This window comes from Cynocephalus volans, chromosome 2 (genome assembly GCF_027409185.1).
Source record: "Cynocephalus volans isolate mCynVol1 chromosome 2, mCynVol1.pri, whole genome shotgun sequence".
Taxonomy (NCBI): domain Eukaryota; kingdom Metazoa; phylum Chordata; class Mammalia; order Dermoptera; family Cynocephalidae; genus Cynocephalus; species Cynocephalus volans.
This window is the reverse complement of record NC_084461.1, coordinates 29,569,740-29,583,617: the sequence shown is the minus strand read 5'-3', so window position 1 is coordinate 29,583,617 and position 13,878 is coordinate 29,569,740. Positions and strand designations below refer to the sequence as shown.

The 13,878-nt window shown below is 42.6% G+C and overlaps 1 protein-coding gene across 6 annotated transcripts in view; it reads right to left on the bottom strand.

Annotated features, from left to right (window-relative positions):
• Positions 1–714: 714 nt before the first annotated feature.
• Positions 715–13,878, bottom strand: part of PDZD2 (PDZ domain containing 2) — a 364,182-nt gene continuing 351,018 nt past the window's right edge. For 5 of the 6 annotated variants that reach the window (XM_063083810.1, XM_063083831.1, XM_063083816.1 and 2 more), the window contains 4 exons: positions 13,757–13,855; positions 12,845–13,115; positions 10,038–10,172; positions 715–3,597 (listed from right to left, as the gene is read on the bottom strand). In XM_063083810.1, coding sequence (XP_062939880.1) covers positions 3,431–3,597; positions 10,038–10,172; positions 12,845–13,115; positions 13,757–13,855 — 672 coding nt within the window. In that variant the 3' untranslated portion in view covers positions 715–3,430. The remainder of the gene's footprint in view (positions 3,598–10,037; positions 10,173–12,844; positions 13,116–13,756; positions 13,856–13,878) is intronic. The other variant, XM_063083827.1, reaches the window with a different exon arrangement.

The following is a 13,878-nucleotide window of genomic DNA, read 5'->3' as shown; positions in this document are numbered from 1 at the left end:
GGGGGGGGTCTGGTCCCCTTCTCCATGCCCCAGGTCCCAGCGCTGGCCCCAAGGTGCTGGCACAGGGTACCTGGTGTGGGTGGGGGGGGGGGGAGTCTGTTTTCCTTCTCCATGCCCCGGGCCCCAGCACAGGCCCCAAGGCACTGGCGAGGTGTGCTTGGTTGTCCGAGGGAGGTTTGGTCCCCTTCTTCATGCCTTGGGCCCCTGGGTGGGCCCTCATATGCTGTCTTGGCATGCCTCATTGTGGGATGGTGGGTCCAAGCCCAACTCCTTATCCTGAGTCCCTGAGAAGGCCCTGAGGTGCTGGTGTGGTGAGCCTGGTTGTGTGTGTGGGGGGGTCTAGTCCCCTTCTCCATGCCCCAGGTCCCCGGGCAGGCCCTGAGGCACTGGCATGGTGTGCCTGGTTGTGGGAGGGGGAATCTGGTCCCCTTTTCCATACCCCCGGTCACCGGGCAGGCCCGAGGTGCTGGAATGGGGTGACTGGTTGTGGGAGGGGCGTCTGGTCCCTGGCTCCATACCCCGCGTCCCTGGGCAGGCCCCAAGGAGCTGTCATGATTTTGGATTGTGTCATGAATGTGGCTATGGAAGTCGCTAACTTGAGTTCTATTGCCTTTGTACCTCTCACCCATTTAGGTAATAATTAGGTAATATTTCTTATCTTGAAATTATAAATGCAGAATTAATGATGAAGAAAACCAAGTAGTAAGCAGAGTGTTTATTTTTTTAAAATTACTTAAAAAAGGTTGTTTACAGAGATGTGGATTTACATAACTTGGCGACAACATTTTTAAAATGTACAGGCTATTCCATATTATTGCACTTACTCTTTAATATATAAGGCATTTTATTTTACATAAATAAAGGATAATGTATAATATCATACAACAGATGTGGTGCCAATTAAGTCAACCATAAAATTAAAGAGATGTATGTGGGAGGATGGAAATGAAACCCAACCTACTTCAACCAACATGGTATGTTCTTGCAGTTACGATTTACATGTTATAACACATATTTACCCTCATAGCTTATTGTGAATGACCAGTTAAGAAAAACAAAACAATAGAAGTTTTAGTAGGACAATACCATTAGTGTTCACTTCAGGAAGTGTGAATTTATTAGACTAATTAGAAATACTAGTCATGCCTTGAATACTGAAGACAAATAAATAGCTTTCTATCTTAGGGTCAAAGACAGTTGAGCTTTTGCTTCTTTCCTTAAATTCCAACTATTGGCCAAGGAACCCTTCTGGCAAGATATAATAGAAATGGCAATGACTTTAATGGTGTCATAAACCAGAGGTCTACCCTTGTACCTTTCAGATAAGAGAATATTAGGGATTCTCAGAAGGAGATCCCATGGCTCCACATTGCTCTAGAAATTCCTGTCTGTCCACATAGGACTGTGCATTTCTTATTAGAAGGCATAGCTGTAAGAGTGGAAGCAAAAAATGATTTTCAGTGTTGACTTCAAATAGTCTCGTCACTTAGGCAAGAAAGCAGAAACCATGAAATTGACCCGAGACAGTTAAAACAATCTAGCATGCACCTTGCACTGACTTTCTATAGTGTCCTACCTGTAATTGTAGTGAAAAGTAGAAGCTAAATCAGGTCTTTCTAGCTAACTCCTGTACTATATTCTCCTTTGTATAGCTTGTTGAAAAATGAGAAATCTGGGCTTAGACAAGCCAGATCATGTGCATCTGAGGGACCGACCTCTCTGGGCTGGCTACAGAAGTTTAGTGGGACTGGTCGCTCAGAAAAATGATGTGCAAAGGTGATGGCTCAAGCACCTCCATGGTCCGGGGGGGTCATAGCCATACACCCAAGTTGTACATTATTCAAAAAAATCTCCAACATAAAATGGTAGCATTGTCATGCGCACAGATATGACACACGTAATCTCCACCCGTATTCCCAGGATTCAACGGGTTGGTCTGTGCCACCTGAGGATTTCGGTTGTAACTACATAGTTCTGCTCCTTTACCTTGACAGTGACTCATCCTGTGTCTCCATTTTCCTCCTCTTTCTTATGACATTTTGGTAAATGAAGCTGATGTGGGTTTGGAATTTAAGAAAACAGTATAGTATGAGGGGAGAAAAACCCAACTCTGTGATGACAACCAGCACATCGAATGTGAACAGCTACTACAAAGAAGCTTGTGCTTCAAAAGGAGGCGCACGCAGGGTGAGTTTCACGAGCAGCATGAGTCACAACAGTCTTCTGCAGTGAAACATTTTCGGCAAAAGGAAGAATTTGCAAAACAGGAAAACAGAAAGAGCAAAAACTTCAGTCACTGCAGTCATGTCTTTACACCAGGTCAAGAAAACAGATCCAATACTTAGAAATGTTACATTTCTTAAGTACGCTGGAGAAGAGGAGAAAAACCAAAGTCCTGTAAAAGGATTATTTTAAGCTCCTCTATTTGGATTGTAGATATAATGCCTATGTTTATAAATATAATTCCAAGGACACTAAAGAGATACAGTACTTGATTTCTAAAAATTAGTTTAAATTAGCAGTTGGAGTGCATAAAATGTAGAAATGGAAACCCAGTGACTGTGGTATTTTTGCCTGTTCTTGCATCAACCAGTCTTGAGTTCAAGCACTTACTCAAGACAAGTTCAGAAACTAGATGCATGGTGCTTTCAGATCTGGAACTTTCTGCTCCTAAGCTGTGAAACTCATGGCTATTTAGTATAGTTTACTGGAACTACTAGTCTGTAAAACAGCCTTATGACTTATGTTTTTGGAGATAGAAAACGTTCAACAATTCATGATGATCAATAACCCATTGAGTTGAACTCTGCATCCATACATTATACATTACACTCACTAAAAAATATTACTTTCTGTATTTTGATTTTTCATTTTCAGATAATTCCTGAGCTCAGCCTAACAATTAGGTCATAATTCATATTCTTTTTTTTTTTTTAAGTCTCATTTTCTTTTCAGGGTAACATTTATAGACCTATAGCTCCTCCTTCTATTGAATGTGCCTAAAAGCATTGTGTCATTTACTTACGAAATTCTATAAAACTATAGTCCTCTTAGTTGTGACATCTGTGGCACCCCTCAGACTTTGTTCGTTCCCTCATCACCAGGATGTTGGGAGAGCTGGCAAGAGGGATGCGACGTTCTGGCTGTTTCAAATGAAGACGGGCATGTCACATCTTGTATCCCCATCAGCAAACATAAAGGGGACAGGCACTGGAACAAAATGAATGCTCCACCCTGGGTGAGCCAGGTGGAAGGCTTCCAGAGTCCAACTTTGCTGCTGTGGCACACACAATAGGTTAGGCTTCGTGTGCAAGCACAGACTTGGAGATTTTTATAGGCCTTGTCTGTACCGATGTTTGTTGTTTTAAGAACCCATCGTTTAAAGTAAAGTAAGAAAAGGGAACTGAGAAAAGGAGATTCTTGTTAAAATTCATGAAGAATTCTTGTGCTTTCTAATTACTAACTGCACTTGTCCTTCTGGGACAGACTTCATAATATTCCAGGCATCGAAGTGCATGAGCCCAACCAGAGGTTTTCCATTAATAGCAAGAATTTCATCTCCAGCTTCTATTGTTCCAGCTTGTTCAGCTGCACCACCTGTGAGAATAAATGCAGAAGAATGGCTTAGCACTTCCATAGTTTTCAAAAAAATTCCAAGTAGGCTTAAAGAAGAAAAATCTCTAAATGATATATCATTTATTCTTAGGATAGGGAAATACTTCTTAAGACAGAAAAAGCGTATATCCATAAAAATAAAATGGACTACATAAAAAATTTCAACTCTGTAACACCTTTCCCTCTACCCCCACAAAACATAAGCAAGATAAAAATAAGTAGCTCACAAGGGGAAGATATTTTCAATGTATTTAATCAACAAAGGGTTAACATCCAGAGTAGGTAAAGAACTACAAATCAACAAGAACATGACAAAGTAAAGTAGGGCAAAGGAAAATAGCTAAAATCCAAATACCCAATAAATGTAGAAAAACAGGTTCAACTGTTAGTTGTTAACAGATAACTGGCTGATATATCAAGTTCTGAAAAACCAGTGATTACATGATCATAAGTGACTGTGGAGATTACTTAACTGATTACACACAAACATACTTCTACTATATTATAGCTTTGCGTAGGATATAGCAAACTTAGGAGCTTTGAAAAACACAATTTAAGGCTTCCTCCACCTACCTTCTTGTACACATAGATCTAAAACAATCACATTGAAGAAATGCACACTGGCTATGGAGGCATTTTATCACTGAAAAAACAGCATTGAAAAAAAAATTCCCAAGTATGAAAATAAAAATCAGTTTTAGTTTTCTCAGAAATCTAAATCAGATCTCAAAAGACTGAGCAGATGTATCCATTTTATCTTAAATTTCTGAAAGTCATTGTTAAATATTTGATATTTATAAACAGGTAATTATAGTTGATTATAAAAATTACTAAAATAATACCTGAAAGCAATCAGTTCAAATGCAATCCTCCCAAGGACAAAAACATTTTATGTTGATAATGATGGAGGCAGATATTATCAGAAGAGAGACCACACCAATGTCAGCCCCGTAGTGGGAGCAAAGAGAATGATTTAGTCCCAGTCACTGCTTTCTCAAGATACACATTTTTGGAAAGACCAAAGCACTGTTCTTTGGCATAACCATTTATACCTGGGGTAACACATGTACCCGATGTCCTGTTCTAGAATGTTAACTGAAGGCCCCAGGCAGGTTATGTGAAACCATAGAATGTGTGTGTGTTCACCTGGGTCTAAGGACACGGGAGGTTCCAACCAGGCAAAACAGGAGGCTGTGTGTTAGTGGGAAGCACACTGAATGAGCAATCAGACTGGGTTTTGGTCTCAGTTCTGTGATTTCAGGCAAGTTACAAATTTCTCTAAACCTCAGTTTTCTTATCTGCAAAATGGTGATGGTAGTATCTGCCTTGTTATCTCACTAGGTTATTACAAGGACCGGATGAGAGGGAGTAGGTGAAAGTCCCTTAGGAAACTTTGGGTGTTGTGCAGACCAAAGGTCGTGCCAGCATTTGTACTTCTTTTACATGAGGGAGAAATAAGCTTCTCTCTTTCTAAATAACAGTTTAAACCACTGTTATTTAGGGTTTTTCTATTACATGAGGCCAAACTGAATTCTAACTGATTTGAGCAGGATACGTCTGTCTCTCCATTTTCTGAGATTTGAAAAAAAAAAAAAAGTCCTTTGAGGGAGCTTTTAGGCTTTTCTCCAGAGGTCTTACATAGCTTTTCTTTTGACACATTCTTAGTTTCCTTGCAGTTACTGTGAATTGGTGTCACATGGTGGTAAATCAAAAAGCATTTGGCTTTTTTTTTTCTTCACTTAATACTGTTTTTGAGCTAGTCCTGGTTAATATATAAAAAATGTAATTTATCTCTTCAGTTGCTATATGGCTGTCCTTTTTATGTATATATTTTATTTATCATTCTGCTACATCCAGAAGTTTAAATTGTTTCATAGCTTCCATTTTAGTAAGCACTGCCAAAGTTTTCCCCAAAGAGATGAACCAATACATACTTCCACCAGAAACAATGAATGATTTCCTTTCCCCACATCCCTGCTAATACATCATATTATGAGATTTAGTTTTGGCCAACCCGATAGATTAAAAAAATGATTCCTAATAGTTACAGTTTTCACCCAATAACTAAGTTTGAGTATCTTTTCCTGTGTTTCTTGGCCATTTAAGTTTTAGCTTTTGGTGTTTTTTTGTTAGTTTTCTATTTGCTTCCCTTATCCAAATTTTCTGTTTGTATTTTTCTTTTTTCTTTTTTGGCAGCTGGCCAGCAGAGGGATCGAACTCTGGACCTTGGTGTTATGAGCACCCCTTTTTTTATTTTTGGTGGCTGGCTGGTATGGAGTGTTTGCATTTTTTCTTATTGAGTTATAGTTCTTTATATAGTTTGGACATTAACCCTTTGTTGATTAAATACATTGCAAATATCTTCTAGTCACATATTTTTTATTTGCTTATAATTTTTTTTGCCACAGAGTAAACATTGTTTTTAAAAAATGTTTTTCTATTATGCTTAAGAAATCCTCCTCTGATGTTTTAAAATAATGTTATTGCAGATATATAGGAAATTCTGTTGATCTCTGTATGTTGATTGATGAATTTATTAGTAGTCTTGGTGATCTATTATATTGGCTTGACATTTGATTATCTTAGATTTTTTTTTTCAATCAGGAAGAACATATAATTTTCCAGTAATGAAAACTGTGTTCCTACATTTCTAATTTTGTACCTCTTATCTTCTTGGCTTACTGTATTGCTGAGCTATTTGGTAAAATTGTGAAAGGAAGAAACATTTTGGAAGCAGCCCAAACACCTAACTGTACTAGTGACAATGTTCTCTACCCTTTACCTGGATGGCTACCACTTCATATAGTACATTAAAAATAACTATTTACTAATTTTTTCATGGATAAAATCCCTGATCTTCAACAAAACTTTGGGGAAATTTAATATTTAATTCCTTTATTACTCAAAGGATTTTTTGTCTTAGAGAATGCAAGAAATCAACATTGCTATATTGCTCTCTGCTGTTTGAGCTAAAAGGCACAGAAAAAATGAACAGAAAGTCTGCCCATTAAATTTATAAGTATGAAATATGAGGGAAGAAGATGAAATCTTTGGATCAGCCCTAAATCTGTACAAAGAAACTAGATTCCCTAGTCTCCTAAAAGAATGTAGGGATCTACCATATAATATTCAGAAATATTTGAAAGCCTGTTCACAAGAATAAAACTGCAGATGTGTACATAAGAACATCTAAAACACTTGTCTGTGGAACCATTTACACAGCCATTTTCATAGGTTTCTGGCCAGATGCAAGAGACAACAGCCAAGAAGTTATCCAGGACATCGTGTCCCTGCTTTGTTGGAGGCAGATCTGGAGGCTGCTTCTCCACTTTAGTGCTGCAGCTCCTGTGGGATCCCTGAGCCTGGCCTCCCCACGCGATCACAGCCCAGGTGCTGCTTTAGCCGGCTTCAGCTCTGGTCCTTTGGCGCATAGGCCTTGGATACCTTTTTGGGCTGTGCTCCTGACCTGTGAAGGCTGCGTGCCTGTGACTAACCATGGAGGCAGCGACTCCAGCTCCTTTCATTACAGTGTCTTAAAAAACCCATCTCACTATCGCTCGAGTGATAGTTTAGCTGGGTACAGTGTTTGAAGCTGATAAGTTTTCCCTCAGTCCTCTGATGGTGTTATTCTGTTGGCTTCAGTCATTCATGTTGCCAGTCTGATAGTAGTGCCTCTGTGAACAATCTGAATTTTCTCTTCGCTTTTTAGATTTTATTTCTTTTTTTGGTGGCTGGTTGGTATGTTATTAATCCTTACATTCTGAAACTTTGTGATACATCAAGGTTTGGGTTTTTATAAAATTCAGCCATTTTGCCCTTCTTTGATCAGAGTTTTGTCAATTTGAGTAACCCTTTTGTTTCTCAGTTCTAGAAAATTCTTAGTCATGACTTATCTAAATATTTTTCTCTTATTCTGTGTTTTCCTTCTGAAATTTCTTATCTCTTATCACCCTTTTGTAATTTTTATCTCTTTACTCCCCTGTGCTGTGTTTTCTGTGGCTTGTTCTATATTTTTACAGATTCTGTCTTCATATGGATAGCAACAGATGTGTCCTTATGCACTTTGTACTCCTGGTGTGAAAGCTGTCCCTTGTGAGTGCTCTTAAAGTCGAGTTGTTTCATGTTTGCTCTAGCTTGGCTCTCTGGATTCTAATACTCTGTCAACTTGACGAGTTACTGAATCTGGGGTTTTCTCTCTACCCTGGCATCACAAGCCCAGGGGCCACACACAGCATACCACACATAGCAGGGGCCTGAATTCTGATCTGTGTCTGTCTTCTACTTGCCCATGGGCCATGAGCAGGCAGCCTGTCTTAGTAAAGCAGAGATGTTTTGACCCCAGTTCACTGCAGAGATCAGGTCCCAGCTCTCCCCATCACAAGATGCCTGGTGCTAGTTGCCCACAAATTCAGGGGGTTCTCAGCCCCTGCTTACTGTGGGCCACAGGGTTACACTGCAGCTCTGCTTACCACTAGGGGCTTCACTTTTGATCCATAAAAATTTTTAAGCACAGCTCCTGCTGTGGATTGAATGTCCCCCCAAACTTACTGAAGATTGAATTGTGTCACCCAGAGTTCCAGGCCTGCCCCATGGAAACTACTGAGGGTGGGAAATCCCATTATGTTAATTGAAAGGTGGAACCTTGAAGAGGTGATTAGATTGTAGGACCAGGCTGCAGTGAATGGATTAATAATGGTGGTCAGGGACGTGGTTCTGAGGGCTTTAAAAGAAGAGCACATGAGTCTCTCTCCCTCTCTCTCTGCTCCACCATTTTCTGCCATGTGAGAACCCTGCATTGCTGTAAAGCCATCACCAAAGAAGACCATCACCAGATGTGTTCCCTGGACTTTGGACTTCTCAGCCTTTGTAAATTTTGTTGTTTTAAATAAATTATCTAATTCCATCTATTTTGTTATATAAGCAACAGAAACAGACCAATACAGCTCTATATCTAAAAAAAATGTTTTTCTCTATTAATACTATAGGTCAGGAGTGAAGAGAGGCTTTGGAATTCTTAGGTATGATTTAGTTTGGATCTGTTTGTCCCCTCAACTTTTGTTCCCCCAAAGCTCATGATAAAATCTGATCCCCGGGCCGGCCCGTGGCTCACTTGGGAGAGTGCAGTGCTGATAACACCAAGGCCACAGGTTCGGATCCCTGTATAGGGATGGCCGGTTTGCTCACTGGGTGAGCGTGGTGCTGACAACACCAAGCCAAGGGTTAAGATCCCCTTACTGGTCATCTTTAAAAAAAAAAAAAAGAAAAGAAAAATCTGATCCCCAATGTGGCAGCAGTGTTGGGAGCTGTGTGGGTCATGGGGGGGCGGATCCCTCATGCATATATTAATGGCCTCCCTAGGACATTCTCACTCTGTTAGTTCCCATGAGAACTGGTTGTTCTCCAGTTCAAAGGAGCCTGGTACCTCCCCCCCCCCCTCTCGCTTCCTCTCACCATGTGATCTGCTCGTACCCACCAGCTGCCTGCTCTTTTCCACCATGAGTAGAAGCAGCCTGAGGCCTGTGCCAGATGCAGCTGTCCCAGAATTATGAGCCAAATAAACCTTTTTTCTTTACAAATTACCCAGTCTTGGGTGTCCTGTTATAGCAACAGAAAAGTGGATAATACAATGTAATTACAGAAATATACCACAAGGTCACTATCTAGATGGTCATTTAAAAAACCACCACCCTTAGGTAAGAAGAACCAACCTTATTATCTGCTGTCCTACTTATTGTTATATTCTCTTACTTTAAATGGGTTTCTGATCTATTTGTGAGTGTAATTATATATAGATATCGTTGGTACAATTGTATTGTTAATATAATTGTTCAACTCCAGAATCTGAAGAGATTTTTGAGAACTGTCCAAGATCATAAAATGAATTATTCAAGTTCACGAGGAAATTTCATATTTACCAACTATTTCAGTAATATCTATCTCCCATCTAACTTCCTTACAGTCTAGTTTATGAGTCTAGTATTTTAGTCGATAAGATCTTGGCTGATATGAAGGACTTCTGACTGGCAAGTCCGATGACATTACCTAGCTTGGTGTAATAACAGTAAATATCAATCGAGAACAGAGATAGGAACGTGCAGCTCAGGCGTGTAGTGTAGAGGTTTGGGGCACAGACTCCAGAGCCACACACCTGGGTTTGAGCCTATGTGACCTCAGGTGCCTCCATTTCTCTGTAGTTCAGTTTCTGCTTTTGTAAAATGGGGAAAATCATGGTACCTACCTGATAGGGTTGTCATGTGGACAGCACTGAAACACTAAATCCTATCTGTCACAAAGCAGTAAAAACATTTTAGATTTTTAAAAAACAAACTTGATTTCCAAATGCAAGGCACAGATTTTTCATTGAGACGTACGTGGAAAGAAAACAGGTAGTAACAGGCTGATTGAGTTTTCTAGGACATTACCTCTGTACACTCTTTTAATGAGCAGGGGCCCATCTGCAGACATAGATGATTTCCCTCCATCCAGACTCAGTCCCAGCCCAGCCTCGGTCTTCAGCACTTCAACACACAGAATGTCATGGGCAGCTACGCTTCTCCCTGCAGCAGTGGCGTTTGCCAAGATAAAAATGACAGGGTAGCTCTTTGTGCCACTTGTCCAGGTGCCCCCAGATGCATTACCTTGTGCACCCTGGGCTCCTAGCACTGAGTCCCATCTACCCTGAAGCACTTATAACAACATTTGGGCCCAGCATTAGTGTTGCTCTCCCAAATTTGGAGCTGCCCTCCTGGCCGTGTTCCTGTGGTACTTGTGTCTTCTGCTCTCCAGTGTTTCTGCAAGCATGGAGAATGCTTCTATGCCTGAGCAGAAATCCCCAGAAGAAAAGCTGCTCTTGTCAAGCCCCTTTCATTGGCGGCACACATCTTAGTGAGAACTGAAGTCACTCTTGGGGAATCAAATCTGATTTCCTGCCTTCCCTGGCTACTGAAGGCAGTGGAGTGTCACCATCTGGTACTGAAAATTGGCAGCACCAAAAAACTCAGCCTCATGAAGCACCCAGTCTCACGTGAGACTGTTATAATTGACTCCAGAGCTCCCTGGGACCCCGCGGAGCTTCTTTCCTGTCCCTTTCTGCCACTCATGCTCCTGGGGAGGGAGACCCTGCCTCCGGTGTAGCGGCCTGCATCACACACCAGCTGCCTTCACTGGCATCTCACTCCACTGTGGGCACAGACGTTTCCATGGTGATGCCTGCTCCACAGCAACCAACTGGCGCCCACTCTGTGTGCTAGTTTGGAGAGGCCAGGCTGGGGGCTCAATAGGGATTGTAAACTTGCCTTTTATTTCCCTTCCTTACGTGCTATATCAGCCAAAAATGTCAGGGTTGTGCACAAAGGCGCACTTAGTTGCTCAGGAGGCAGGGGAAGGACACACACAAATTAAACTGCCCGCTTAACGCATTCATCAGGGTTGAGGCTGAGCTACCGTCATCATCTCTGAACATAAAGGCCAGTCCATTACTGTGTTTAAGGAAAGCCACTCCACATGATCTGAAGGACCTTTACTAATATTGAGAGAAGCATGGTTTTCCACAGTGATTTTACTTGCTGCTAAACAGGAAAACGGGCCTATGACTGTGGCTCTCACCTCCACTGCATTCTGGCATCACCTGGGAACATTGACAAGGTGCTGCTGCCCCGCCCCCACCCCTCAGAGTTTAGTTTCTGACTTAACTGTGCTGGGGGAATTTCCTGGGCTTTAGGAATTGTTTTTGTTTTTGGTGGCTGGCCGGTAAGGGGAACTGAACTCGTGATCTTGGGGTTATAAGGCTGTGCTCTAACCAACTGAGCTAAACGGCCAGCCCCCCGCACATTAGGGTTTGGAAAAGCCTTCCAGCCGCCACTAATATGCAGCTTATCAGGCCCCAAGCTGGATACTGTCAGTGGATGGTGAGGAATAATTGCACAGGACCAGGCAGACCCGGGGCAGCGGGACTCTGGAACAAGAATACATCTAAGAATAGGAATAAGTTTAGGAATAAGCATACATTTAAGCGCGCAAAGTGCTTGCAAATTGATGAGCCCTGCAGGGTCTGGTTCAAATTAGATGCCCTGAAGGTGCTGCAGGAATACTTAGTGATTATCCATGACGGAGAGCCTTCCATATGTGAGTTTCTGAGTCTTAAAGACTCTGGAAGCTGTTAGGATTAAGTGCCGGGTGGTTTCCTTTGATAGGTTAATTGCCAGGAGCCCCCTGAAAACGCTCCGCGCGGCTGAGACGGTGCCAGGGCAAAGCTGGGCACGGCGGGTCTGACGACTGAGGTGCTGCCTCTACTGGGAAGGGCCTCAGCTCAAGGCGGAGCAGCAGGAAGACGAGGACACCCCTGCCACTGCGGGGGCTTCTGGACAGGAAGCGTTTCTCATTTGTTTAATGGAATCAGCTGTTGTCAGCAAACCCTTTACAAACAGCTCAGGCCACAGTGAAGCCCAGTTGAGCAGAGGAATTCAGCTACCCTCGACTTCTCAGAGAGATGCTGAGAAGGAAGAAAAGGCCCCTCCCAGAAGGCAGTGCCCGACCTGAACTTCTGTAGACTCTGCTTCGCCCTCTGGACTAAGGAGAGACTTCACTCCTGAACACCGAACAGAGGGCACTCAGAAGTCCACAGCACTCGTGTGAGGGTGGCCGTCAGCCTGCGCCCCAGAGACAGAGGCGGTACTCGGTTCGGAGGCTCTGGGTGTGGAGGGCACAGAGAAAATCTGCCTCTGCACCTCTTCCAGCAAGCTGCCCTCGGCTGAAGAAGGCTGCAGTCTGTTTCCAAACACAGAAACACCTTGGCCCCCTCATTTCCTGACGTTCTTCTAAAACAGGACAGAATGCCAACTTTGATGTTTCCCAAGGTAAATCTGGGATCCGGAATGTCTCCTTCAACCCTGGTCCCCCCATTGCAAGGGTTTCTTGTTTTACTTACCAGCCCCTTGAGTCCTCACAAGAGGATGTGAATATGGAAGGGGCTTCCTGCCTTCTTAGGACATTTAGAGAAGTGGTTGAGCAGGCATTTTAAATCTTCAACAGTGTGGCTTGAACTATGAGGGGATTTTTGTAATTTATCTGTAACACAGCTTTTGCAAGAAGCATCCAAAAACACTAGACGACTTCACTAACGTTTAATGTTTCTGACCCAGAGTTAGCCGTTATTTCCCTTTATGTCCCATCAGAGTCTACTTATCTCTCAGCTGCTGACACCCAGCTGGTCGTTGAAGTGATATCTTACCAATTCCAGGCTCCGGGGGGACGGTCTTTCTGCACAGCAAGCCCTTCCCGTTGGCTGTGGGAGGCTCCTGCCTGGTGGAGGGTCTGGGCTGGTCATTCCCTCTCTTGATGACCACGAGGGCGTCTTTGTGCAGCTGTGCCTGGTGCAGAACCTTCAAGACATCCCGGTGGCCTAAGCCAGCCAGTGAGGCACCATTGACTGACAGAAGGAAATCCCCTTGGTTCATGGTCCCTTCCTGAGAAGCCGCCCCCTGAGAAAACACCCTGTGGACCTGGGACAAGAAAAGGAAAAGGGAACAAGAGCCACATCTGTTTATGACCTCCACTGAAAGCAAGAGAGTAGCTGCTAATCGGCAGGAAAGGAACTTTCTAATGACAAGTTTTCTAAATCATACAAATAGTTCATCAAACGCATATTCAGTGTGGGGGTGGAAATACAAATGTAAGCGGCAGAGTCTGCTCACATTTTTCCTCAGCTTCTCACGAGTGTGTGATGTGGGCCCAGCATCCGTGGGGCAATAACAGTACAAAGATGAATGGGACCTGGGCAGGTCCAGTGAAGAGGCCTCCTTAACAACCCCAGAGCAATGCAAAAAAAGCAAATGCAGCTGTGGTCAGTTGATTCTAATATTTTTCTAGTGCTTAAATAAGTTAGGCACATTATAAGGATGTACAGAATTGTGTTTATACATACTGGCATTCGGCCTACACATCGTGTCAGCTATGTATTAAAAATGCTTATCTTTCAGTAAAATCTTACATACTATTTTCCCTACTTTTCCATTTTTATGTTGGTAGTAGAGAACAAACCCCAGCAGTCTCTGAACCCACAGACTGGGATTTGTGTCCTGATCAAATTCTGAGGCTGTTTCAGGAGTGACTTTCCTGAGAGCCTAATGTCATGGTCACTTACCATGACTGACTTTGGCTCCACATCTGTTCCTCCTGCCACGCTGAATCCCAGACCTGAGCCTTCTTTTTTACTCAAGACTATGAAGCAAACATCTTTATTCTAATGAAAACAGGGGAAAAAAA